This window comes from Rana temporaria, chromosome 1, assembly GCF_905171775.1.
Source record: "Rana temporaria chromosome 1, aRanTem1.1, whole genome shotgun sequence".
Classification (NCBI taxonomy): Eukaryota; Metazoa; Chordata; class Amphibia; order Anura; family Ranidae; genus Rana; species Rana temporaria.
Genome location: NC_053489.1, coordinates 605,350,642 through 605,376,333, shown reverse-complemented (window position 1 = coordinate 605,376,333; position 25,692 = coordinate 605,350,642). Strand labels below are relative to the sequence as shown.

Genomic DNA, 25,692 nt, shown 5'->3' with positions numbered 1-25,692 from the left:
ATACGAAAACCGAAAGATCCGACATAAACAAAAGCTTTATTTTCGTCGGTCGAATGTGCCTAACCTTAACTCTATTAGTCCAAGATTATTCTACATAGAGAGGAAAGATTCGATAGAGAGAGAAAAGAGTCAACATTATAGAGAGAAAAGATCGCTGCTGGAATTGGGGGGGGGGGGAGTAAAATAAAAATAATGATGATGATGAATGTTATTGGCTGATTGTAACCAAAGAGGAGGAGCAGTAAAATAGCTAGAACTAACTTGACATTTCAACATGAACGACGAACATTTGACAAAGCATCGATAAATGTTGAATCTGTCATTGAAGGCTTATGGTGTCTGTTGATAGTTCTAAGAAGATTCGACGGAGCAGCTAAACTGTACAACGCCGCAATCATACATTTCCTAATTAAATGCTCAGCCCATAGGCTATAGAAAAATTCTATTGTTGGTTGACTAGTAATAATAATTTAATAAATATAATTATTACTAGTCAAACAACATTAGAATTCTACTATAGCTTGTAGGCGGGAACATTCGACCGGAAAAGTATGATTGCAGCGTCGTACAGTTTCGCTGCTCCGTCGAATCTTCTTTGAACATTCGACAGACAGTCAGACACCATAAGCCTTCAATGACAGCTTTAACCTTAATTTGTTCGGATTTTCGGACGAATGCATTTTCCAACGAAAAACAAAATAAATAAAAATGAATTTCGGGAGTAACTAAATACATTTATTTTTCGAACGAAAATCCGAAACAAAATATTTCAGTGTGCAAATGTCTACCATTTACAGTACATTACAAGGATTTTTTTTTATCAAACTTTGTTGAAGATTCCTACCTTTTGTAATTTTGAAGAAATCCCTGTTTGTTTCTCAATGCCCCTGTGTGGAGTGGTTTCATAATTATTAACCAGCTGCTGCAGATTTAGGGCTCTAAAGAGGGAAGTTGCAGGGTCTGCATCCCCTTAGACATTACTTTCTATTGGGAGTATCTTACAAAAATTAAATTTTTGTCACAGAGGATGCCTGATATCTGACTTGTATCTTAGTGTAGACTTTTGCCATGTACACGGGACGCTTTTAACACTGCTCCTAAATGATTAAACTTGACAAGATAGTAACCCACGTTTAAAATGTCAGTTTTGCCGCATTTACACGCGCTGGCATTTAGAAGCGTATAAAAATAATGTTTTTTTTTTTAAATGTACAAAAACGAAAAGCGCCTATAAACGAAATGCTGCTAAACACGGGTTACCGCTTTCAAAGAAACGCTGTTAAACGCAACTGCCTAAAAACGGCAATAAACGAGACTAGGATAACATTGAATGAGTTCAGGGGCAGTTGAAAAAAAAACGTCCAACTGCCTCTGAACGTACGTTTAGCAGCGTCCCGTGTACATGGGGGCTAACTGACAGTTGCACTGTCATTGTACATAAATGAAATTTATGTTTTTTTTCACCCAGATAGAGCTTTTGTTTGGTGGTATTTGATCACCACTGGGTTTTTTTTTTGTCCTTTAAACAAAAAAAGGTCACCAATTTTAAAAAAAGACCCAATATTTTTTACATTCTGCTATAAAATATATGCTTTAAAAAAAATAATAACATTTCTTCATAACTTTAGGCTAATTTGTGTTCTGCTACATAGTTTTGGTAAAAAAAAAAAAAAAAAAAACAATTCCAATAAGTGTATATTGATTGGTGTGCACAAAAGTTAAAGCGTCTACAAACTATGGAATATATACTGGAACTTTTGTTTATTTTTTGTATACAGCGAACAGCGCCTAAAAGCGAGACTGCGATATTGTGGCGGACATTCTGACACTAACTGACACTTTGTAGAAACCAGTGACACTAATACAGTGATTAGTGCTAAAAAATATGCACTGTTACTGTACTAATGACACTGGCAGGGAAGGCGTTAAACATCTAGGGCGATCAAAAGGTTAAATGTGTGCCTAATAAGTGTTTGTGTTTACTATGTGTGCTGCTTTTACTAAGGAAAGTGATGTTTTTTTTCTCCCCTGCTTTGCAGGAACACATACTCTAATCTATATTTCCCCCATCAGAATGGAGCTCTGCCTTGTTTACATCGGAAGAGCTTTGATGTGGCTCTCTACCTGATGATCAGCGGGTGCCGGTGGACATCTATTGACCAGTACCCGCTGATCAGCTTGTGCTGTGTCAAATCCCAGCATACGCATTCCCCCTACCCGGAAGTGCCGTCTCATCTATTAGGTGCATGATCCAGTGCAGGAGAGATGCTCTGCCACTATATAACTAAGTTATGCAGTAGGCAAGCTGGTATACTAACCACTTACTGTGAACTCTACAGTCTCTGGTGACCAGGCTCATGTGGAAGTGTCAGGGCCTCATAATTTATATCAAGTGCTTATTAAACTTATGGTGGAGCTGTTGCATGCTTGGATTTTAGATTTAGATTTGTATAACAAAGCGTCAGTATTGGCATGAATGGTAGACTGGACAGACAATGCTCCATGCAAAAGTTGGGAATACTCGGAGAAGAATTTGAGTGGAGTATTATTACAACAGACAATTTGGATCTTAAAACAATTTGGAAGATATTGCCCCGTTGACTGTTTGTTTCCCTTCTGGAAAGAAGGATAATGCCCTGTACACATGATCGGATTTCTGATGGAATCAAATCCGATGGATTTTTTTGTCAGATATCCGATGAAGCTGACTTTCATCAGTCTTGCATACACACTATCAGACTCAATTCCGACCGTGCCATAACCGGTGACGTAAAACACTACGACGAGCCGAAAAAATGAAGTTCAATGCTTCCGAGCATGCGTGGATTTTTCTCGTCGAGCAAAACACATCATTTTCCTCAACAAGTTCCTTGTTAGGCTTGTCGAGGAACTCAACAAGCTTGCTTTGCGTACACACAGTCAAGACAAAATCTCCTCGTTCTCAAACGCGGTGACTACAACACATAGGACGGCAGGGGAAGTTCGATTCCACTTGCACAACTCTTGGGGCTGCTTTTGCTAATCTCATGTGTTTGCGTGTTAAGTAAAAGTTTGGTAAGAGACTATTTGCACTTTTCAGTCTGTTACAGCTTTAAAAATGTGTTCTCTCCATTACAAATGCTACTTTTACTCCCGTCTCATACTTTATTATGAGCAAGCGCGGGTTCCTTAGCATACACACGCTCAAGTTTCGAGGAACTCGACGAGCCAATTTGACTCCCGTCGAGGAAATAGAGAACTTGCTCTCTTTTTGGCTCGACGAGTTCCTCAACAGTTTCCTCGATGAAAAATGTACACACGACCGCTTTCCTCGGCAAAAAAACTCTCCCACCAAGTTTCTTGATGGATTCTGCCGAGGAAACTGGTCGTGTGTACGAGGCCTAAGAAGTTTGCTATCCACATATTGCACCAATCTGTCTATCGATTTCTGCTGGTATGACTGCCTGGTAAAACAGGGGTCCATACCTTAAGGTGAGAGTAGCCATTCTTAACGGTGGAGGGATCACTTATTTAAAGATAAATAGGTAGATTCAGGTACGGACGCGTAACTTTGCGGCGGCGTAGCTTAAGGAATTTAAGCTACGCCGCCGTAAGTTAGCGAGGCAAGTACATGATTCACAATGTACTTGCCTGCTAAGTTACGTCGGCGTAGCCTGAATCGGCGGGCGTAAGGGCGCCTAATTAAAATGTGTTGGAGGGGGGCGTGTTTTATGGTAATGAGGCTTGACCTCACATTTTTGACGTTTTTTTTTTACTGCGCATGCACCGGGCAACTACATTTCCCAGTGTGCATTGCGGCTAAGTACGCCGGACGGGCCTATTGATTTTGACGTGGACGTAAACGACGTAAATCCCGATTCACGGACGACTTACGCAAACAACGTAAAAATTTCAAATTTCGACGCGGGAACGGCAGCCATACTTGACATTGCTATTCCACTAGAGCCTAGCTCTAACTTTACGCGGCCTATCTCTTACGTAAACGGCGTAAAAGTACTGTGTCGGCCGGGCGTACGTTCGTGAATCGGCGTATCTCCTCATTTACATATTCTACGCCGACCGCAATGGAAGCGCCACCTAGCGGCCATCCAAAATATTGCAATCTAAGATAGGACGGCGCAAACCGTCGTATCTTAGATATGTTTAAGCGTATCTCTGTTTGAGCATACGCTTAAACATAGGTCGGTGTAGATTCTGAGTTAGGCCAGCTTATCTACTGATAAGCCAGTCTAACTCTTTCTGAATCTACCTAAAAGTCACCGGTGAAGATTTGGAGTGGTTGTCACCCTATTCCTTTGGAATTTTTCACTTTTTGGACTGTTTTTTTTGCATTATTTATGCACCATTCATGATTAATTTGTTATCGGTATAACAACTGTGTTTTGCACTTTAGTTTAATTGTATTTATATTGCGCTGCACTATTTCTTATGCAAAATTTTAAACATGCTCTAAAAGACCGATGGGGCCCACACACGATCGGTTTGTCCGATGAAAACAGTCCATCAGTCTTTTTTCATCGGACAAACCGATCGTGTGTACACGGCTTTAGAAATCTACTCTCTACTCTAAGTGATTTCATATCATGACTATACAATGTCATCCAGTAATCAGCAAATAGGTGAAATAGAATTGTAGTTCCCTTCTAAGTTTAGCTGCAGTATACATATGAACTGCAGGGGGCAGTATTCTGCTGCATCTCCCACTGTCTACTTAAAATGCAAAGTTAAAAGTCTCTGAGATTCCAAAAAAAAAAACTCACCCAACTTCAAGATGCTAAGCATGTACACCTGTTCAAAAGTTGTTACAGGAAACAGAGATTAAGTTGATATGAAAAATGTCTTCACTTAAATAAAAAGCTTTTCCAGAACTTTCCGTTCATTAACATACCCAATGTATAAAAATGACGGTAATAAATGCGGGGATAAAAGCTCTTCATGCAACAAAGCCAGCTTTGTACTAAGCTAAAGCCCCTCTCACAGAAGAATCATTTTAAAGCTGAGAGATGCATGGGCTGTACAGTCCGAGCTGCTGCTGCTGCCGCTGATGTTGCTGCAGAATTACACATCTTTTTGCCGAAAACGGGATTGTTAAAATGAGACGTGTGAAGCTGTGTAGATGTGCTGAGTCACAAGAAGCGCTGCTGCTCGATGTAATAAGCTGAACATTTGGAATATTTGAATGACTTCCAGCAGATGATTTAGCCAATATACTGAAGTGGCAGGAAGACCCAATTTACTTGTGTACGTCGGTTCAAACGTTTACAAATCCTTACAGAAACTTGGAGTTTTGGGATAAAGACAGAAAAAACAATGCTGTTCTAAAACTGTGCTGGCTTTTGTTAGTACCAAAATATAAAAGTCTAAAAGTAATGACTCATTTCTGCTTATTATTAGTATAGCAGCATCTTACATAAATGCTAGTTGTATAGAATTTATTTTTGATTGTCACTTTAAGGGCAGGTTTAGAACACGGTGGTGGAAACCCACATGCTCTACGCAGGGATGTATTTAGGTTTTGTTCTGCCCTAGGCCTGACTAAACTTGTGCACCCCCTTAAATTAAATATGACCCACCCCTTCCTGTCAAGGCCACACCCCTTGCGGTTTAAGACCCACTCTGAAATTTTCAAGTGGGGACACTAGTTCTGATGGCCTGGGGGGGGGGGGGCAATGGATTCCCTTAATTTTCATAGATTTCCTCTCACTTCCTGTTTTGCTATGGGACAGGAAGTGAAGGGAAATCTCTGCAATGGGACAGGGATGGTAAAAAATTTGAAGCGATGCCCCCCTCCCCCCACAGTTGCAGAATGCCAACCGCCCACATACTGGAAGCAGTGCGGCCGATTTATGGGGGTGCTAAACTAATTTGCCTAACAGTGTAGCACAAGCCGGCGGGGACACTGTCCGTCCTGCCCCTCTGAAAAGTGCTGCCCTAGGCCAGGGCCTTGTTGGTCTAGGCCAGGATACAGCATTGGCTCTATTAGGTAGATTCAGTAAGAGTTAGGCCGGCTTATCAGTAGATAAGGCGACCTAACTCAGAATCTACGCCGACTTATGTTTAAGTGTATGCTCAAACAGAGATACGCTTAAACATATCTAAGATACGACGGCTTGCGCCGTCCTATCTTAGATTGCAATATTTCGGATGGCCGCTAGGTGGCGCTTCCATTGTGGTCGGCGTAGAATATGTAAATGAGTAGATATGCCGATTCACGAACGTACGCCTGGCCGACGCAGTACTTTTACGCCATTTACGTTAGAGATAGGCCGCCTAAAATTAGAGCTAGGCACTAGTTGGAATAGTAATGTTAAGTATGGCCACCGTTCCCGCGTCGAAATTTTCACGTAGTTTGCGTAAGTCATCCGTGAATCGGGATTTACGTAGTTTACGTCCACGTCAAAATCAATAGGCCCGTGCGGCGTACTTGGCCGCAATGCACACTGGGAAATGTAGGCGCCCGGCGCATGCGCAGTAAGAGAAATGTCAAAAACGTAAGGTCAAGCCTTATTAACATAAAACATGCACCCCTTACACACATTTAAATTTGGCGCCCTTACGCCCGCCCGCTTTAGGCTACGCCGCCATAGAAAAACAGACAAGTACATTGTGAATCATGTACTTGCCTCGCTAACTTACGGCGGCGTAGCTTAAATGCCTTAAGCTACGCCGCCGCAAATTTGCGCCAATCTTTGTGAATCTAGGCATATGTGTTTCCCACACTGCATTTAAAATACACTGCCCTTGTGATCCACAGTGGTTGTCAGTATTATGTTAATGACACCCCAAACACAAGTCGCAAATGCAGTGCAGTTGCCTGCACTCTACCGGTGAATTTGGTTGTAGTGCATTTTTTAAAGTAGTGCATTCACTACTTATGGTGTGGTCCAGTGTAATTCCAGCCTATTCAAATGAATGGGCGGAAATTGCACTGCGCCCAGATCGTAGTGTATATGACACAACTCGCTTCTGTGCTCCTCCTGGTCTGAACCGGTCCTAATAGGCACACCTATGTGGTATCCATACATGGTCAGTGACTGTACACAGCTATAATATGCTCAACTAGTGTCAATAGCATCCTCAACTTATCTTCAGTACTCCTCAGGGGCCCCTTAAAATGCAAATGGTGACCACTGAATTAGTCAGTCTTTGGTCCAACACCTCTTACTCTTCACGTCTTCCTATTTGCCAGTGAGGCTGTCCACTAAAATTGGGGGCCAATAAGAAATTGTGTTTGGCGGGAGAAGGCAGGCTAGAGCTGAGCGAAACATGTTAGAGAACTGTGGCTTGGGTGAACTTGTATAGCTTTGAATGGAACAATAAACGTCTAACAGCAGCTATGCGGCTTCTTCAACTTTTCTTCTAGTAGAAAACAGTTGCTGTTCATTGTGTGCAGCTTTTAGGGATGCCGGGTGTAGTGTTATGATCTAAAAATGCAAACAGACTCCTGGAGGAAGCTGTTCTTTTGGGATGAGTACCGCAATAGGAGGTGAGAACCCCCCACAGCAGTGCACCAACACCAGCCTGAACCATTGACACTACAGGATGGTTCCATGGAATCTTGAATTTTGTATCAAACTTAGAAAAAGTGCTGCACTCCCAATCCAGTCTGAGACTAAGCCCCGGTGGATGAGACGAAACACGTCCGAGAGCATGGCTTGAAGAGTGGGGCAAGGCCGATGCCATCTCACACATGTTAACCACACAAACTGGATTGAGAGTGCGGCACATTTTCGAAGTCTTCTATACAATACTGGATAGTGACATTTTTAGCAGGTACCCCATTCCAGCGGGACTTTATACATTCCCCTTTGCTTAGAACGGCACTACAAGAATTAGAAACTTTGGCTCAACATTCAGGATTCATGTTTTTTCTGTCCTCAATCATCTGCTGGTGATTCTGTGTCCCCGGAGGCTCATTTACCTGTTCTTATCTGATGGAAATAAAACCTAATCTGTTGTTTTTCTGCTGTAGACCATCATCTTGAAGGTTAAATCGGTGGTGTATTCAGAGGTGCCTTACTGCTCTGCACTGTATTGCCTTCCATTAACCACTTAACAACCGCCCCATAGCCAAAGTACGGCTACAGGGCGGTTGCTTAACTCTGGGAGGCCGTTAATTAACGGCCTTCCAGAATCGTGCTCCCGCGCACCCCCTGGGATGCGCATATGGGAGTGTCCGTGACTGCCGGGTCCTGAGGACCCGGCGCATCATGGATCACGGTAAATCGCTGCTGATAGAGGCAGTTTACCATGTGATTGCTCCGTCCAATGACGGAGCGATCACTTGTAATCAAACCGGCGTCATGTGATGACGCCAGTTCCTCCCTCCCCTCTCTGTACCGATCGGTACAGTGTGAGAGTAGAGGGGAGAGAGCGGAGGCAGCAGCACTGCTGTGGGCTGGATCTGGATCCAGCCATCCATCCATCCCTGCTCAGCCATTCCTGCCCAATACTCTGCCCATACAGTGCAATACACAATACTCTGCCCCATACTGTGCAATCCCTGCAATACCCCGCAATACACTGCAATACCCCGCAATACTCTGCAATATCCCGCAATACTCTGCAATACCCCGCAATACTCCGCAATACCCCGCAATACTCTGCAATACCCCGCAATACTCTGCAATACCCCGCAATACACTGCAATATCCTGCAATACTGTGCAATACCCCGCAATACTCTGCAATATCCCGCAATACTCTGCAATACCCCACAATACACTGCAATACCCTGCAATACTGTGCAATACCCTGCAATACTCTGCAATATCCCACAATACTTTGCAATACCCCGCAATACTCTGCAATACTCTGCAATATCCCGCAATACTCTGCAATATCCCGCAATACTCTGCAATATCCCGCAATACTCTGCAATATCCCGCAATACTCTGCAATACCCCGCAATACTCTGCAATATCCAGCAATACTCTGCAATACCCCGCAATACTCTGCAATACCCCGCAATACACTGCAATACCCTGCAATACTGTGCAATACCCCACAATACTCTGCAATATCCCGCAATACTCTACAATAACCCGCAATACTCTGCAATATCCCGCAATACTCTGCAATATCCCGCAATACTCTGCAATAACCCGCAATACTCTGCAATATCCCGCAATACTCGGCAATATCCCGCAATACTCTGCAATACTTTGCAATACTCTGCAATACTCTGCAATATACCGCAATACTATGCAATATCCCGCAATACTCTGCAATACTCTGCAATATCCTGCAATACTCTGCAATATCCTGCAATACTCTGCAATACCCCGCAATACTCTGCAATACCCCGCAATACTCTGCAATATCCCGCAATACTCTGCAATAACCCGCAATACTCTGCAATATACCGCAATACTCTGCAATACTCTGCAATATCCCGCAATACTCTGCAATACCCCGCAATACTCTGCAATACCCCGCAATACTCTGCAATACCCCGCAATACTCTGCAATATCCCGCAATACTCTGCAATAACCCGCAATACTCTGCAATAACCCGCAATACTCTGCAATATCCCGCAATACTCTGCAATATCCCGCAATACTCTGCAATATCCCGCAATACTCTGCAATATCCCGCAATACTCTGCAATATACCGCAATACTATGCAATATCCCGCAATACTCTGCAATACTCTGCAATATCCCGCAATACTCTGCAATACCCCGCAATACTCTGCAATACCCCGCAATACTCTGCAATACCCCGCAATACTCTGCAATATCCCGCAATACTCTGCAATATCCCGCAATACTCTGCAATATCCCGCAATACTCTGCAATATCCCGCAATACTCTGCAATATCCCGCAATACTCTGCAATATCCCGCAATACTCTGCAATAACCCGCAATACTCTGCAATATCCCGCAATACTCTGCAATATCCAGCAATACTCTGCAATATCCAGCAATACTCTGCAATACCCCGCAATACACTGCAATACCCTGCAATACTGTGCAATACCCCGCAATACTCTGCAATATCCCGCAATACTCTGCAATAACCCGCAATACTCTGCAATATCCCGCAATACTCTGCAATATCCCGCAATACTCTGCAATAACCCGCAATACTCTGCAATAACCCGCAATACTCTGCAATAACCCGCAATACTCTGCAATATCCCGCAATACTCGGCAATATCCCGCAATACTCCGCAATACTCTGCAATACTTTGCAATACTCTGCAATACTCTGCAATATACCGCAATACTCTGCAATATCCCGCAATACTCTGCAATACTCTGCAATATCCTGCAATACTCTGCAATATCCCGCAATACTCTGCAATACCCCGCAATACTCTGCAATATCCCGCAATACTCTGCAATAACCCGCAATACTCTGCAATATCCCGCAATACTCTGCAATAACCCGCAATACTCTGCAATATCCCGCAATACTCTGCAATATCCCGCAATACTCTGCAATATCCCGCAATACTCTGCAATATCCCGCAATACTCTGCAATATCCCGCAATACTCTGCAATAACCCGCAATACTCTGCAATATCCCGCAATACTCTGCAATATCCCGCAATACTCTGCAATATCCCGCAATACTCTGCAATATCCCGCAATACTCGGCAATATCCCGCAATACTCCGCAATACTCTGCAATACTTTGCAATACTCTGCAATACTCTGCAATATCCCGCAATACTATGCAATATCCCGCAATACTCTGCAATACTCTGCAATATCCTGCAATACTCTGCAATATCCCGCAATACTCTGCAATACCCCGCAATACTCTGCAATACCCCGCAATACTCTGCAATATCCCGCAATACTCTGCAATAACCCGCAATACTCTGCAATATCCCGCAATACTCTGCAATATACCGCAATACTATGCAATATCCCGCAATACTCTGCAATACTCTGCAATATCCTGCAATACTCTGCAATATCCCGCAATACTCTGCAATACCCCGCAATACTCTGCAATACCCCGCAATACTCTGCAATATCCCGCAATACTCTGCAATAACCCGCAATACTCTGCAATATCCCGCAATACTCTGCAATATCCCGCAATACTCTGCAATATCCCGCAATACTCTGCAATATCCCGCAATACTCTGCAATAACCCGCAATACTCTGCAATATCCCGCAATACTCTGCAATATCCAGCAATACTCTGCAATACCCCGCAATACACTGCAATACCCTGCAATACTGTGCAATACCCCACAATACTCTGCAATATCCCGCAATACTCTGCAATAACCCGCAATACTCTGCAATATCCCGCAATACTCTGCAATATCCCGCAATACTCTGCAATAACCCGCAATACTCTGCAATAACCCGCAATACTCTGCAATATCCCGCAATACTCGGCAATATCCCGCAATACTCCGCAATACTCTGCAATACTTTGCAATACTCTGCAATACTCTGCAATATACCGCAATACTCTGCAATATCCCGCAATACTCTGCAATACTCTGCAATATCCTGCAATACTCTGCAATATCCCGCAATACTCTGCAATACCCCGCAATACTCTGCAATATCCCGCAATACTCTGCAATAACCCGCAATACTCTGCAATATCCCGCAATACTCTGCAATAACCCGCAATACTCTGCAATATCCCGCAATACTCTGCAATATCCCGCAATACTCTGCAATATCCCGCAATACTCTGCAATATCCCGCAATACTCCGCAATACTCTGCAATACCCCGCAATACTCTGCAATACTCTGCAATATACCGCAATACTCTGCAATATCCTGCAATACTCTGCAATATCCCGCAATACTCTGCAATACCCCGCAATACACTGCAATACCCTGCAATACTGTGCAATACCCCACAATACTCTGCAATATCCCGCAATACTCTGCAATAACCCGCAATACTCTGCAATACTCTGCAATACTTTGCAATACCCCGCAATACTCTGCAATATACCACAATACTCTGCAATATCCCGCAATACTCTGCAATACACTGCAATATCCTGCAATACTCTGCAATATCCCGCAATACTCTGCAATACCCCGCAATACTCTGCAATATCCCGCAATACTCTGCAATATCCCGCAATACTCTGCAATATCCCGCAATACTCTGCAATACCCCGCAATACACTGCAATACCCTGCAATACTGTGCAATACCCCGCAATACTCTGCAATAACCCGCAATACTCTGCAATACTCTGCAATACTCTGCAATACTCTGCAATACCCCACAATACTCTGCAATACTCTGCAATACCCCGCAATACTCTGCAATATCCCGCAATACTCTGCAATACTCTGCAATACCCCGCAATACTCTGCAATATCCCGCAATACTCCGCAATACTCTGCAATACCCCGCAATACTCTGCAATATCCCGCAATACTCTGCAATACCCCGCAAAGATTTTGCAAAGAATTGTGGGAAAAAATTACAACTTCAAAAAACTCACCATGCCTCTTTCTAAATACCTTGGAATGTCTTCTTTCCAAAAATGGGTCATTTGGGGGGTATTTGTACTTTTCTGGCATGTTAGGGTCTCAAGAAATGAGATAGGCCGTCAGTACTTCAGGTGTGATCAATTTTCAGATATTGGCACCATAGCTTGTGGACTCTATAACTTTTACAAAGGCCAAATAATATACACCAATTTGTACTTATTTTTACCAAATATATGTAGCAGTATAAATTTTGGCTAAAATTTATGAAGAAAAACTACTAATTTGCAAAATTTTATAACAGAAACAAAGAAAAATTAATTTTTTTACAGAATTTTCAGTCTTTTTTCTCTTATAGCGAAAATAAAAAACCCAACGGTGATTAAATACCACCAAAAGAAAGCTCTACTTGTGTGAAAAAAAGGCCGAAAATTTAATTTGGGTACAATGTTGTGAGAGCACCGAAAGCTGAAAATTGGTCTGGTTATTAAGGGGGTTTAAGTGCCCAGTTGTCAAGTGGTTAACAATGAGTTTTATCCCAAAACTGCACCTTACTCTATCTTTTCTGATCTTTGCCTAATTATTGGTAAACGTTAGAGTAAGGGCTCTTTCACACAGAGCGCCCGTTTAGGTCCGCCTGCCAGTTTTTTAGGCGGACCTGAACGGGCGCTCCATGCTCCTCTATGGAGCCACGGATGTCAGCGGTGACATGCCCGCTGACATCCGACCTACTCCGATCCGCCAAGGTGTGTCGGAGGAAAAACCTATTTTTCCATCCGCCTGGCGGATTGGATCGGGTAAACACGGACATACGGTCCGTGTTCATCCGATCCCCCCATAGGGGAGAGCGGAGAAAAGACAGGGCGGTCCCTGCACAGTGTGCGGGGACCACCCTGTCATCCGTCGGCTCAGCGGGGATCAACGGGGCGATCCCCGCTGAGCAAGCGGAGGTTCACAGGGTGGATTATTACTGATCCGCTGTGTAAAAGGGGCCTAAGGGTCTCCAGACAACAGCCTATGGGCCACATCTGGCCCACTACAAGCTTTTATCCAGCTCACAGCTAGGGTCAGTGGTGTATCCTCAGACTCAGTGCAGACTGAGGTTTTATACCAGTAGGCTTTCACTTCTGATGAGGAACCTGATGTAAGGGGGGAAGGGACTCTGATGAGAACCATGATGTAAGGGGGGGACTATATTTGGGGACCCTAATGTAAGGGGGTACTAATTAAAAAAATGGACCCTTACCAGATTTCCAGAACCAACAGACTTTATTGCAGAGTCACATGAGCCTAAAATTAGTATCCTATCCTGATGTACTGGACCCATACAGTTTCATCAGTTACTCATGGAATCACAAATTCCACCGGAAGCGTATCATATACACATGACAGTAATATCAGCAAAAAAAATCAAGATAAAAAAGTCCACATAGTGTGAATCCATATAAAACTTTTATCAAAAGTAAATGGTAAAAACTACTCGCATATGGCTTGTTAGAAACAGCGCTGTATGCATGTAAAGCCCACAATCAATGTAAAAGACATCCAGGTACTATATATATATATATATATATATATATATATATATATATATATATATATATATATATATATATACATATAAATCCAGCAGGGGAGGTGTCACCTTTAATTACCAATCAATCCCCAATCTGTCCCCCAAAGATGGCTGTTGGAAAAGCCATGCCTTGTTTAGGTTAAAATGGCTGAAAGGCCAGAAATTGTCACGGCCTCATTTTCATAACATGGCTGACCAGTCTAAATTCAAGCCTTGTTTCTAAATTAAAAAATGGCCACCCGTGAGTACCAAGCCTCACTTTCAAATTAAGAGTGGCGGAACCATTGAGGCTGGAAAATATCTCAGCCTCAATCTCATGTCCAAATATGGCTGACCGGCTTTTAACCAAGCCTCACCATCATTTTCAAGATGGCCGACCAGCATAGAGATTTTAATGTAGGAGCCTTTCAAATAGGAGCAGGACCTATCAAGTTAATAGAGTTGGCTCCCTACTAATAAATTGTTTATTTTACAGGTCTAAAGTATATTACGAACAACCAATTAATGTACCGTGCTTCCAAGATGAACAAAACAGGACACCATGGTATCTAAAACACAAATTCCAAACGAAAACAATGCATAAAATATTTCTATTAAAACAATCTATTTAAAAAATAGGACATGATCAGGGACTGAGGAAAGTATTAGGGGGGCTGCTGCACAGAGGAGGTTTTTTACCTTCATGCATAGAATGAGCCTTTAGAACCACTTTAAAGTTGCTTAAAGCGGAGTTCCGGCCAGAATTTCACTTTTTAAATATAAATACCCCTGTAATACACAAGCTTAATGTATTCTAGTAAAGTTAGTCTGTAAACTAAGGTCCGTTTTGTTAGGTTGTTACAACATTTAGACACTTTATAAAATATAAATTGACTGGGGCCATCTTAAGTGTGGGCATCATGAAGCCAGACTGTATGACTTCCTGGATTTCAGCCTTGCAGATCTCGCACATGCTCAGTGCTGCACAAGCAGTGTAATAGGTTTCAGATCAGGTTTCAGCACCTTACTGTCCAAGTCACATGATTCTTCGAGACTGGGGAGTGCACAAACTCCTGGAAAGTTACACCCACTACATTCCCTGGAGTCTGTGCGGTGTAGGTTAGGAAGCTTAAGCACCTAGGTGCAGGAAGAGGGAAGATGAACTATTCTGCCTAGCAACAACACTTTGAAGGCATCTAAAAAAAAAAAAAAAATTCTTAAAGGACTAATGACATTTTTTTAAAACTACTGATGTAATGTTATATTTATGGGTGGAACTCCACTTTAACGCATCCATATTCTCCATTCTAATGGTTGGTTGAACAACTTGTTTTTTGTTAGATACTAGTTGGATATTAGTTAAAAATAATTAACCGTAAATTAATTAACCGTTAAAAAAAAACTTGAATCCCTAATTAGATATTAATAAAAAATAATTGTATTTGTTTTCTTTTAAATGCATCTAGTGCAGGTACCCGAATTATCTCTGCTTTTATCTTCCAATGGTCCCCTTTAATATTAGCACTTCGGGCAGGAGAGCAAGGTTCAGCATTGCTTTGTTGGGGAAACACTGTAAACATGCTTACAGAAGGTGAAAGCTTATTAATAATTTTATGATTATGTTACTACACATTTAGGGGCAGATCCACAGACATCTGCGCCGGGTGCAGCGTATCTAAGATACGCTACGCCGCCGTAACTTATCTTTTTTAAATGGAATCCACAAGGAATCCGCGCCATAAGTTACGGCGGCGTAGTGTATCTATCGCGGCGTAAGGGCGCGGAATTCAAATGGATCTAATGGGGGCGTGTTTTATGTTAATACGTCATGACCCGACGTAAACAAAGTTTTTTTGGAACTGCGCATGCGCCGTCCCTGGGGTATCCCAGTGCGCATGCTCGAAAAATTAAACCGAAACCCGCCAATGTTTACGACGGTGACGTCATTCTACGCAAATTCCTATTCGCGAACGACTTACGCAAACGACATAAAAAAAAAAAAATTGTACGTGGGAAAGACGGCCATACTTAACATTGAGTATGCCTCAGTATAGCAGCTTTAACTATACGCCGGCAAAAGCCAAATGCAAACGACGGAAAAAAATGCGCCAGGCCGACGTACGTTCGTGGATCGCCGTAAATAGCTAATTAGCATACTCGACGTGGATTTCTACGGGAACGCCACCTAGCGGCCGCCAAAAAATTGCAGCTTAGATCCGACGGATCTAGCCGAGATGCCGTCGTATCTTGTTTTGAGGATTCAAAACAAATATACGACATGGGAATTTTGAAATTACGCCGGCGTATCAATAGATACACCAGCGTAATTTCTTTGTGGATCTGCCCCTTATTGTCCAATCAGCAGGTTGGGGAAAGTCAGAAACTACATTTTACTGCTTAACCACCCAGACTGTTCTCTATGACCGGGGCTAGAAAATTGGCATACCGAAATGTCATATCTCTGATGGCTTCACATTTTTGTATCTGAACTGTGCACCTGGGGTTTGTTTTTAGGATGCAGAGGAAGAGGAAAGAAAAGAATTAGAAATGTAAATTGATGCAGGAGCTGTATGTGTCACTATAGGCTTAATCCATCAAGCTGTGATGTCACATGCTAAAAACTGAAATATCAAATAATGTTATCACCTTTCATAATATTTCTTAATTCATTCCTGAGAGACACATTTTAGGTGCTAATAATGCATGGATTTTTCTCATATGTATTTTAACACATGATTGACTACAATTTTTCTTTGGGTGGAAAAAATTAAATGAAGACCTTTTAAACAGCTTGGTTTTTCATCTCCTTTATTTAAAAAAATAAAATAAAAAAACTAGTACTGTACAGTATGGCAATCAAGAATGGTTTCGGGGATTCTTTTCATTACTTCATTACGTGGTTCCTTTTTACACCTGCACACCACCACCTAGAAATCGGGAAAATGTACAACTCACCTTTGTATTGATCGATTTACTTTATATGTGTCTCCCTTCTTAGTATGATGCAAACCCATTAGCCTCATAACAGGATGTAACAGAAACCTTTAGTAGAACTTCCCTCTTGTTAACTACTCTCCACTCCTCCTAGCCTAGACGCTCAGTCCAATTTAGAAAACCCTACATTAAATAATTTTTGTAAAATAAATGTTGTATTTATAGAGCGGATAAAACAGATATACTGTACTGTGGAATAGGACTTTGAATAAAAATTCACAAAGGTCTGATCAGTAAAATTTTCTTCCAGCAGAGGTTCGAATCGAATGTTTGTGCAATGACTTAGATCTTTCACATTACAGCCCCTTCCCATTACACACTGCACAGGTAAAATGCGCATAAACTAAATACAGCAAGAATTTCTCGGTAATATATAAAAATAGTAATAATAATAATAATGTACAAGGAAGTGTACAGCATAAAAGAGTCCAAGCTCAAGGGGGGTATATATATGGGAGAGAGTCCAGGGATGGATGGAGGAAATGTTGTTGAAAGGGTCACATATACAGTCTCAGGGCTGCCATCATAAAGAAACAGAAACCATGTTCCAGTACTGTGAACAAAAAGCAAGGGAAGAGGCGCCTCTAAGTGTAGATGTTTAAAACGATTTTTAATGAACAGGTAAGTACAGGCAACTCACATTTGGTGAAGTTCAAATAGGCATTGTACAAAATCCATAGGGAGAAGTCATCAGGTCAGTCCATCTGCTCCTTTTCCTGCTGGGGCGCTGTGCTGTGTGAAGACATTTTTCCACCGCTGTATGATGTTGATAGCCGGCGGCAGTGGGGGGAGCTTCAGAGCAAGGCTGGAGATGTAAGGATCGCAGCAGTCGGAGGGCAGTGATGTCACTGGCGTGCAACGTGTTTCCGAGCGGGCGTACTGCGATGATGCGGCAGTCGCGCTCTTTGTCAAGCTCGACAAAGGAGCGTGACTGCCGCATCATCGCAGTACGCCCACTCAGAAACGCGTCGCACGCCAGTGATGTCACTGCCCTCCGACTGCTGCAAAATTATCAGGGGACAGTGGAAGGAGGGGAGGATCAGAGAAGCCAAGATCAAGCAGCCTTTTTACACAATGCACAGGATTAACCACTTAGGTTCCACAACTTCTGGTGAACTCAGTGAAACCATCACACAAGCAGAAAATTTAATTTCTGGGTTCTCTAATATAAAGGCCCTTCTATAGTCTATAGTTGGCGGGTCTTGACAAAGGAGTGCGGCAGCCGCGTCATACGTTACCTGTACACTCGAAAACGCATCGCATCCCCGGTGACGTCATCACCCCTCGCCTGCCAGTCCATCTGCGATCTTAGCCTCGTCTGAGATCCATCCACCGCAGCTGGCTCCATTCCATCAGTAGTGAGAAGACATCTATCTCCCTCCACTCCACAGCGCTCTTGCAGGACCAGGAAGTGAATGGCGGACCGGGTGACACCCACTTCTCCCTCCTTGGAAATTGTTTACATGCCTACTATAACCACCTAAATGTGAGTGGCCATTATCTGTGTTTATAATAAATTGTGTTGAAAACGATTGCACCCAGAGGCGCCTCTTCCCTTGTTGTCGTCATCCTCCTGACAAGATACAGTGCTCAGGCCAATCACCTGGCCAGAACATTGTCACGAGGCAAGAAGGTTGACATCATAAACTTTGTGTAAGCTCTAATACCAGATGACACAGAGCCTACACAAGGTTTGACCCTCAACTCTGATGGAGGAAAGGAAGCATGTAAAAGGCAAAGGAATTTTCAAAAGACAAAGTGGACAAAGTGGCATGGACAAAGTCTCTTTAAATAGAAAAAAAGCCTGAAAAGTGACAGTGTTTTGTAATGTACTTTATTAAAAGGAAGCAGGAACTCCCACAGGGCAAAGATCACTCAATGTTCTAAATCATATTATAATTGCAGCTGAAGGTCTTCTAACATGTTAAAATGGTTGAAGCAAAAAAATAAAAGTGTCTGGAGCAATACATTGAGAACAGTGTGATAGATCTTGCCTATTCGCTTCTTCTCTTTCTTCTTAATACAGTCTTCAGGTAAGAGTGAATGTTCTTGAAACTTGAGAAAAAAACAGCGCTTATCACATTTGTTCCAGTTTCCTTGGATCCACAGTCATTCCATTCTGTCTGTTATCTTAAAATTCCACTCAGTTTTAAGGAGAAGTTGAACACACAAAGGTTGCTTTTTACTTTACTTTCACTGCTTCAGTGCTTCATAAATCATATTGGCATATCACGCTATTACATTTCTTTGCCTTTTTTTTTTCTCATGGTTCCTTTGGATGGATTATAAAAGTTGTACTTGGATGTCTGCATTTTTCTTCAGTATTCAGAAAATGAATGGTATTTATATTTTTACTGTCTTTATATAAACATTCTTTTTTCTTGTAAATAAAAAATGGAAGAATTACAGGAACATTAACAGGCTTAGCATTTCTGCTCAAAGAGATTGCATATGGTCTAGGAGTTCCATTTAGGTGTTAATTGACAATTATTAAAGAGGACCTCTCACAGGAGAAGTGGGACATTTTCACCATACCCAGTGCCATGTATAAGCAAAATGCTGTGTGCGGTGGAAAACGAACACTGCACATCCCTCTGTGAACACACCATCCCCACCGTTAACCACTTAACCCCCGGACCATATTGCTGCCCAAAGACCAGAGCACTTTTTGCGATTCGGGACTGCGTCGCTTTAACGGACAATTGCGCAGTCGTGCGACGTGGTTCCCAAACAAAATTGGCGTCCTTTTTTTCCCCACAAATAGAGCTTTCTTTTGGTGGTATTTGATCACCTCTGCGGTTTTTTTTTTTTGCGCTATAAATAAAAATAGAGCGACAATTTTGAAAAAAAATAATATTTTTTACTTTTTGCTGTAATAAATATCCCCCAAAAATATATAAAAAAATAAATAAAATTTCCTCAGTTTAGGACAATACGTATTCTTCTACATATTTTTCGTAAAAAAAAATCGCAATAAGCATTTATTGATTGGTTTGCGCAAAAGTTATAGCGTTTACAAAATAGGGGGTATTTTTATGTCATTTTTATTAATATATTTTTTTTACTAGTAATGGCGGCGATCAGCGATTTTTTTTTCGGTCCTGCGACATTATGGTGGACACTTCGGACACGTTTGACACATTTTTGGGACCATTGGCATTTTTATAGCGATCAGTGCTATAAAAATGCATTGGATTACTATAAAAATGCCACTGTCAGTGAAGGGGTTAACACTAGGGGGCTGGGAAGGGGTTAAGTATGTTCCCTGGGTGTGTTCTTACTGTGGGGGGGGGTGGCCTCACTAGGGGAAACACTGATCTTCTGTTCATACATTGTATGAACAGAGGATCAGCGTTTCCCCCCCTGACAGGACCGGGAGCTGTGTGTTTACACACACAGCTCCCGTTCCCCGCTCTGTAACAAGCAATCGCGGGTGCATACGCACAGGAGTCACGGACGAGCGGGGGGCGCACGCGCCCCTAGTGTCCACTAAAAGAGCCAACGTATAGCTACGGGCTCTCGCCCAGGAGAGCCGACCTGCCGCCGTAAAATGACGGCGGCTGGTCGGCAACTAGTTAAACATGGTGGATGCAGCATCATGTTGTGGGGATGTTTTTCTTCAGCAAGGGCAGGGATGCTGGTGAGAGTTGATGGGAAGATGGATGAAGCCAAATACAGGGCAATCTCAGAAGAAAACCTGTTAGAGTCTGCAAAATACTTGAGACTGGGGCATAGATTCCCCTTGCAGCAGGACAACCAGGGCTTTTTTTCTCAGAAAATAGGTGCAGGAACTCGACCACGAGTTCAGGGGTGTTCTGCATACAGAGTACGGAGTTCAGCCTTCTTCCACATCTCACTTTCATCCCACCTTCAGCTCTCACCTATATATTCAACCCCCCTCCAATGCCCCTATCTTCTCCCCTCTTTAAGAGCACCACCATCTTCCATATACCTTTGTTGCTGTATGATGCTGAAGCACCCAGCCGGCTCTAGTACCTCTCACACACTGTAGGTGGCTCCAGCTCTCTCACTTGCAGGGAGATTATCCAGTAGGGGTGTAAGCATCCACAGTGCACCCCCGGCACCTGCATCTCCCTTGTCCCCATCCTGCACTCAGTGGGAGCCACTCAGGGGAACAGATTGTTGGGAGACGAGCTGTCACTTGTAAACACAGAAGCTGGACATGTGTTTACAAGTGACAGTGGTGAGTAGGGAGCGGAAGGCCTGAGCCAAAAGGTTCCACCAAGTTCCAGCTGAAAAAAATCCCTGAGAACAATGATCCTAAATATACAGCCAGAGCTACAAGTTTAGATGAAAGCATATTCATGTGTTAGAATGGCCCAGCCAAAGTCCAGACCTAAATTCAATTGAGAATCTGTGGTTTGAAAACTGTTGAAAGACGCTCTCCATCCAATCGGATAGAACTTTTTTGAAAAGAACGGGCAAAAATGTTGCTCTCTAGATGTACAAAGCTTGTAGAGAGCTTGTAAAGACTTGCAGTGAAAGGTGGTTCTACAAAGTATTGACTCAGGGGGCCTGAATACAAATGCACGCCACACTTTTCACATATTTATTTGTAAAAAAAATTGAAAACCATTTATCATTTTACTTTTACTTTACAATTATTGTTAATGTACATGGGACGTTCTCCTGAATGATTTAACTTGACAGATAGCAACCAATGCTTAAAAAAGGTCAGTTTTGCCGCGTTTACATGCCGCGTTTAGCTGCATTTGCATTTAGAAGCGTTTTTTTTTTCAAATAGTAAAAAAAAATTAAATAATCCTTTACAATCACTTTAAATGTGGTGATGGTGTTTCAAATCTATAAATCAAAATTCCACTAAAATGTCACTAGAAAGATTATATTATTGTCATTATGTGAAGTGCAAGGACTGTACAGTACATCGGATCCTCTTTTAAGGCACATAATTATTTACCCCTTTCGCCTGGCAGAGCCGTTTTTCTTAAAGCAGACTCTAAAGAATAAAATGGTGGTAGTTCCAATTTTTTATGTCACATGATATTAGCCCAACAATTTATCAAAGGAAGATTTTCTGAAAAAATAAACAAACATTTATATTATTGAACACAAACGCTGTATATTACCAGTTTTTGGAAAAAATATAAAAGATAAACTTGTGCTGATTAAATAGACATGTTAAACCTTAAAATTTACACGTCGGTAAAACAGTGACAGTTGGGTAGAAGGCAGAGACACCAGGGGTTGTCCTTTTGCTGATCTCCCCAGCTAGTAAAAACTGAAAAGCAAAAAGGATTTAGTTCCAGTTTCTGCTGTCACTTCCCCTTGCCTTTGTTCCCAGGAAGAAGCTAATGGAGCATGATCAGACATCAAGGGTTTATTAGAAAAAGACAGCAGAAATTGGAAGTGATGATAGCCTTGCCCTTGATAGTTAGGGGAGATCAGCAATTGGATGTTAGCTGGTCACCTTTACTGTACCTGGCGACACTCAGTCACCATTGAGATTGCATAGTAGAGCTTGGGAAACATGGCGAGGGGGTGCACTGAAGAGGTGCCTATTCGAGAGGTCCATGGAAGCAATCTGGTGGCTGTCCAGCTGCTGGATCCCTTCCATGTAAGGCTGATAGTTGGCTTGTGACATTGACACACATTTCAGCTGTTCTAGCAGCTGGGACTGTGTGCAAAACCCCCTGCTGATGCCAATGTATGACATACAATATTCTGGTGGCAGCTAAAGGGTTAAATAAGTAAAGTATATAAAACTGAATATATACATTGTACAGGTTTACTTTACTCAGTATGCACTTCCATGTTGCTAAATGTCCACCAGTCCTGGTCTAATTATTGGGCAGATCTAGATCTGTAATAGCTTGCAATGCCTCCTTACCGGTCAGTGCTTCATAGTATTACTAGGACATGGTTTACTAAAGAATTAGGGGCTGTTAACTTAGAAACGTGAATATACACTTTGTAAATTAATATTGGTGAAGAAGGTGAGGCTGTGTTCACTTTGAATTGCTAAATGCTAGATAAGATAGAAAATCCAAATCGATATATTATTTTTTAAACCACTATATTTACTAGATAACAGCCAAAGTAAAACACGGCGTGTGACTTTAAATCATGCTGAACACTTCTATCCCTTCTTTACCTTTTTTTTTGTTTTCTTAGTATTTCATTCAAGGAAAGTAATTGAAAAGCATTCTCTAAATAACGCTGGTGCTGAGCAGCCAACTTCCTGTGTTCAGAATGTAGCTGGGCAGCCACTCGGGACAGGTCCTGGAAGCTAGTGGAGATCATTGGAGTAGGGGTGTCTACTTCAGTGATTTGTAGTTTCCAGGGGCATTGGCCCGGGTATGATATATACTGTACATATTAACATTATTCCAAACTGGAGCCATGCAACTATCTATAAACTATCTGTACCTGAAACTCTTTAGCATTTTATTTAAGCTAACTTAATGGGTTGCTTGTGATAATCTATCTTCTGTCAAATTAGCTTTAACATGCAATTCACCATCAGCACTAACATATTGCACACTAATTATATCTAACTCATTGTGTCTCTTTTTGTTGGCAGCCATCAAACTGGATGGGGTGAATGTGAAAGGTTACTTTGCTTGGTCTCTTCTTGACAACTTTGAGTGGAATTCTGGCTACAGTGTCCGGTTTGGATTGTTCCATGTGGATTTCGCGCAGGCGAACCTTCCAAGAACGCCGTACTATTCAGCAAATGAGTATGCCAAAGTTGTAAAAGGAAATGAACTGATTTATAAGTAGACAGAGTGCCAACTTCCTGCAACTGCTAATTTGTTTTCATGTGTAACACAGATGATGCAATTTTTGTGTTGTATCTTATCAAAAAATTAAATTTATGCTGCACATTAAAGAAATGATTACTTAATAGTGAGTGGAGTCTTAGAAACTGAGGTTTTGGAACACAATGCATTGTGATCAGTGTTTTAAAATAAAAGATTTCAGAAGCAATTTGCTGCTGAAGTAGAATATCCCAGATTGTTGCTGTAGCACTACCCCCGTAGGAGCTGCTGGTTAGTTTTGGGCCTTGCACGTTACCTTGATCCTCTTCCTCTAGGGGTTGAGAGTCAGCAAAAAATTCAATGTCCACAAGTTATAATTCCTTTTCTTTTGCTTTTATTTTCAAACAACTTGTAGAAGTAGAGGGGTGAAGGATCAGGGGAAGGTTCAGGCGCACAAAGCAGATCACTGGGAAATTTCTAAACTTCAAAGTCACACTCACCACTTTCTCTTAAGTGGGTGTTGCTCACCCGGATAGGCCCCTCTCACCTGGCCTAGCATCCGGGATGATGCAGGGACAAGGATAATCTCAGTCTCTGCCACAGACTGGTTGCAAGTTCAGATGAGGGATTCCGGAATCCACTGCCACAGGATTTGATACCCGAAGATCCAGCCTTACAGTTCTAGAGCCTTTAAGCCAACCCGGCACACTGTAAGGTATTGTAGGCTACGCTGCATCCTTCAATAAGTTACCAAGCCTATCCCAAAGTACCAGCCTTCAGCTCGGTCCTTTCCGGGACAGGTCCTCACCTGGCTTCCTCCATTGAGTGGCTTCCTCCCGCAGGACAGACAGTACAGGATCACCTCCATGGCGTAGGCCCCAGTCAGGGTAGCTGGGCCTACCAGGCCAAAATGCAGCCTCGGACCAGCATGGTCCCGAGGCTAAAAAATCACACGAGGGGAAAAGGGCCTCGTAAAATGGCATCTGCCCCTTAAGTATCCTTCCCCAGCATGCCCAGCGGGGAGACCACTCCTACTGGGATGTTCCCGAAGAAAGACACCCAATACACCATGGCTCGCCTTAATTCCAACATTGGCCTGTGGCGGTATCACCACCTACAGGCAAACAATGGGAAATCTCTCCAGGCACAGCCATAGCCAGAATAGAGGTTGATTTAACCTCAATTAACAGAGTCTGACACCCTCTAAATTTGACATAGCGCCTGGTCATTGGGAGCAGGGCGCTACATTGCATTTACAGATGACTCTGCCTCCGCAAATCTGATCTGGCAAAGATGCAGCAGAGTGAATGCTGAGATTCCTTTGCTGGGTGAAAGGAATCCATTGTCACGCAAGCTTCCTGGTCAATATGTGTGTAGAATCCAGAGAGATTCCAATTATATTGGGGTACACAGGGTGTAGAAGATTGTGCAACACATTATAAAAAAGCCTAGTACTTACTTACTGGATATCTGTTATCCACAATTGACAATCACAGACTACAGGGAATTCTACCTCACAGTGCCATGTTGTATTGCTCAGTCCCATGATCCTTAGATAAGGAGTACCAGCGCTTTGGACTCTTAATTCAATAATCAGATCTCAGCTGGACCCCTACTTATAGTACTTGTCAGTATTCATCCCAAAATTCATTTGCAGTGTCCCTCTTGATATAGTATGTATATTATAGAAATCAGTAAATACTTAATTACAAATCATGGGTTACAGGAATACATGCTTCTCAACCTTAGAGTAGACTAGCATGGGGTCTGAAGAACCCCATTAGCAGTTAAAGAGCAAATTGGCTCACTAAGCAGAGCCTGCCAAGGATGTGCACAATCACTATGATGCAGGTTGATCTTTCATTTTTTAGATGTCCACTGGCAGACCAAAGTGTTATGCTGGCCATACACTCCACGCAAAAATCATCCAAACGAACTTTTGAAAAATGAACGTTCGGTCGTGAGCGCA

At 42.5% G+C, this 25,692-nt stretch overlaps 1 protein-coding gene across 2 annotated transcripts in view; it reads left to right on the top strand.

The window, feature by feature from the left end:
* The window catches only part of LOC120924312 (cytosolic beta-glucosidase-like), a 126,164-nt gene extending 102,212 nt beyond the window's left edge, over positions 1-23,952 (top strand). For both annotated transcript variants that reach the window (XM_040335191.1, XM_040335190.1), the window contains exon 6: positions 23,546-23,952. In XM_040335191.1, the coding sequence (XP_040191125.1) occupies positions 23,546-23,745 (200 nt within the window). In that variant the 3' untranslated portion in view covers positions 23,746-23,952. The remainder of the gene's footprint in view (positions 1-23,545) is intronic.
* The last annotated feature ends 1,740 nt before the right edge of the window (positions 23,953-25,692 follow it).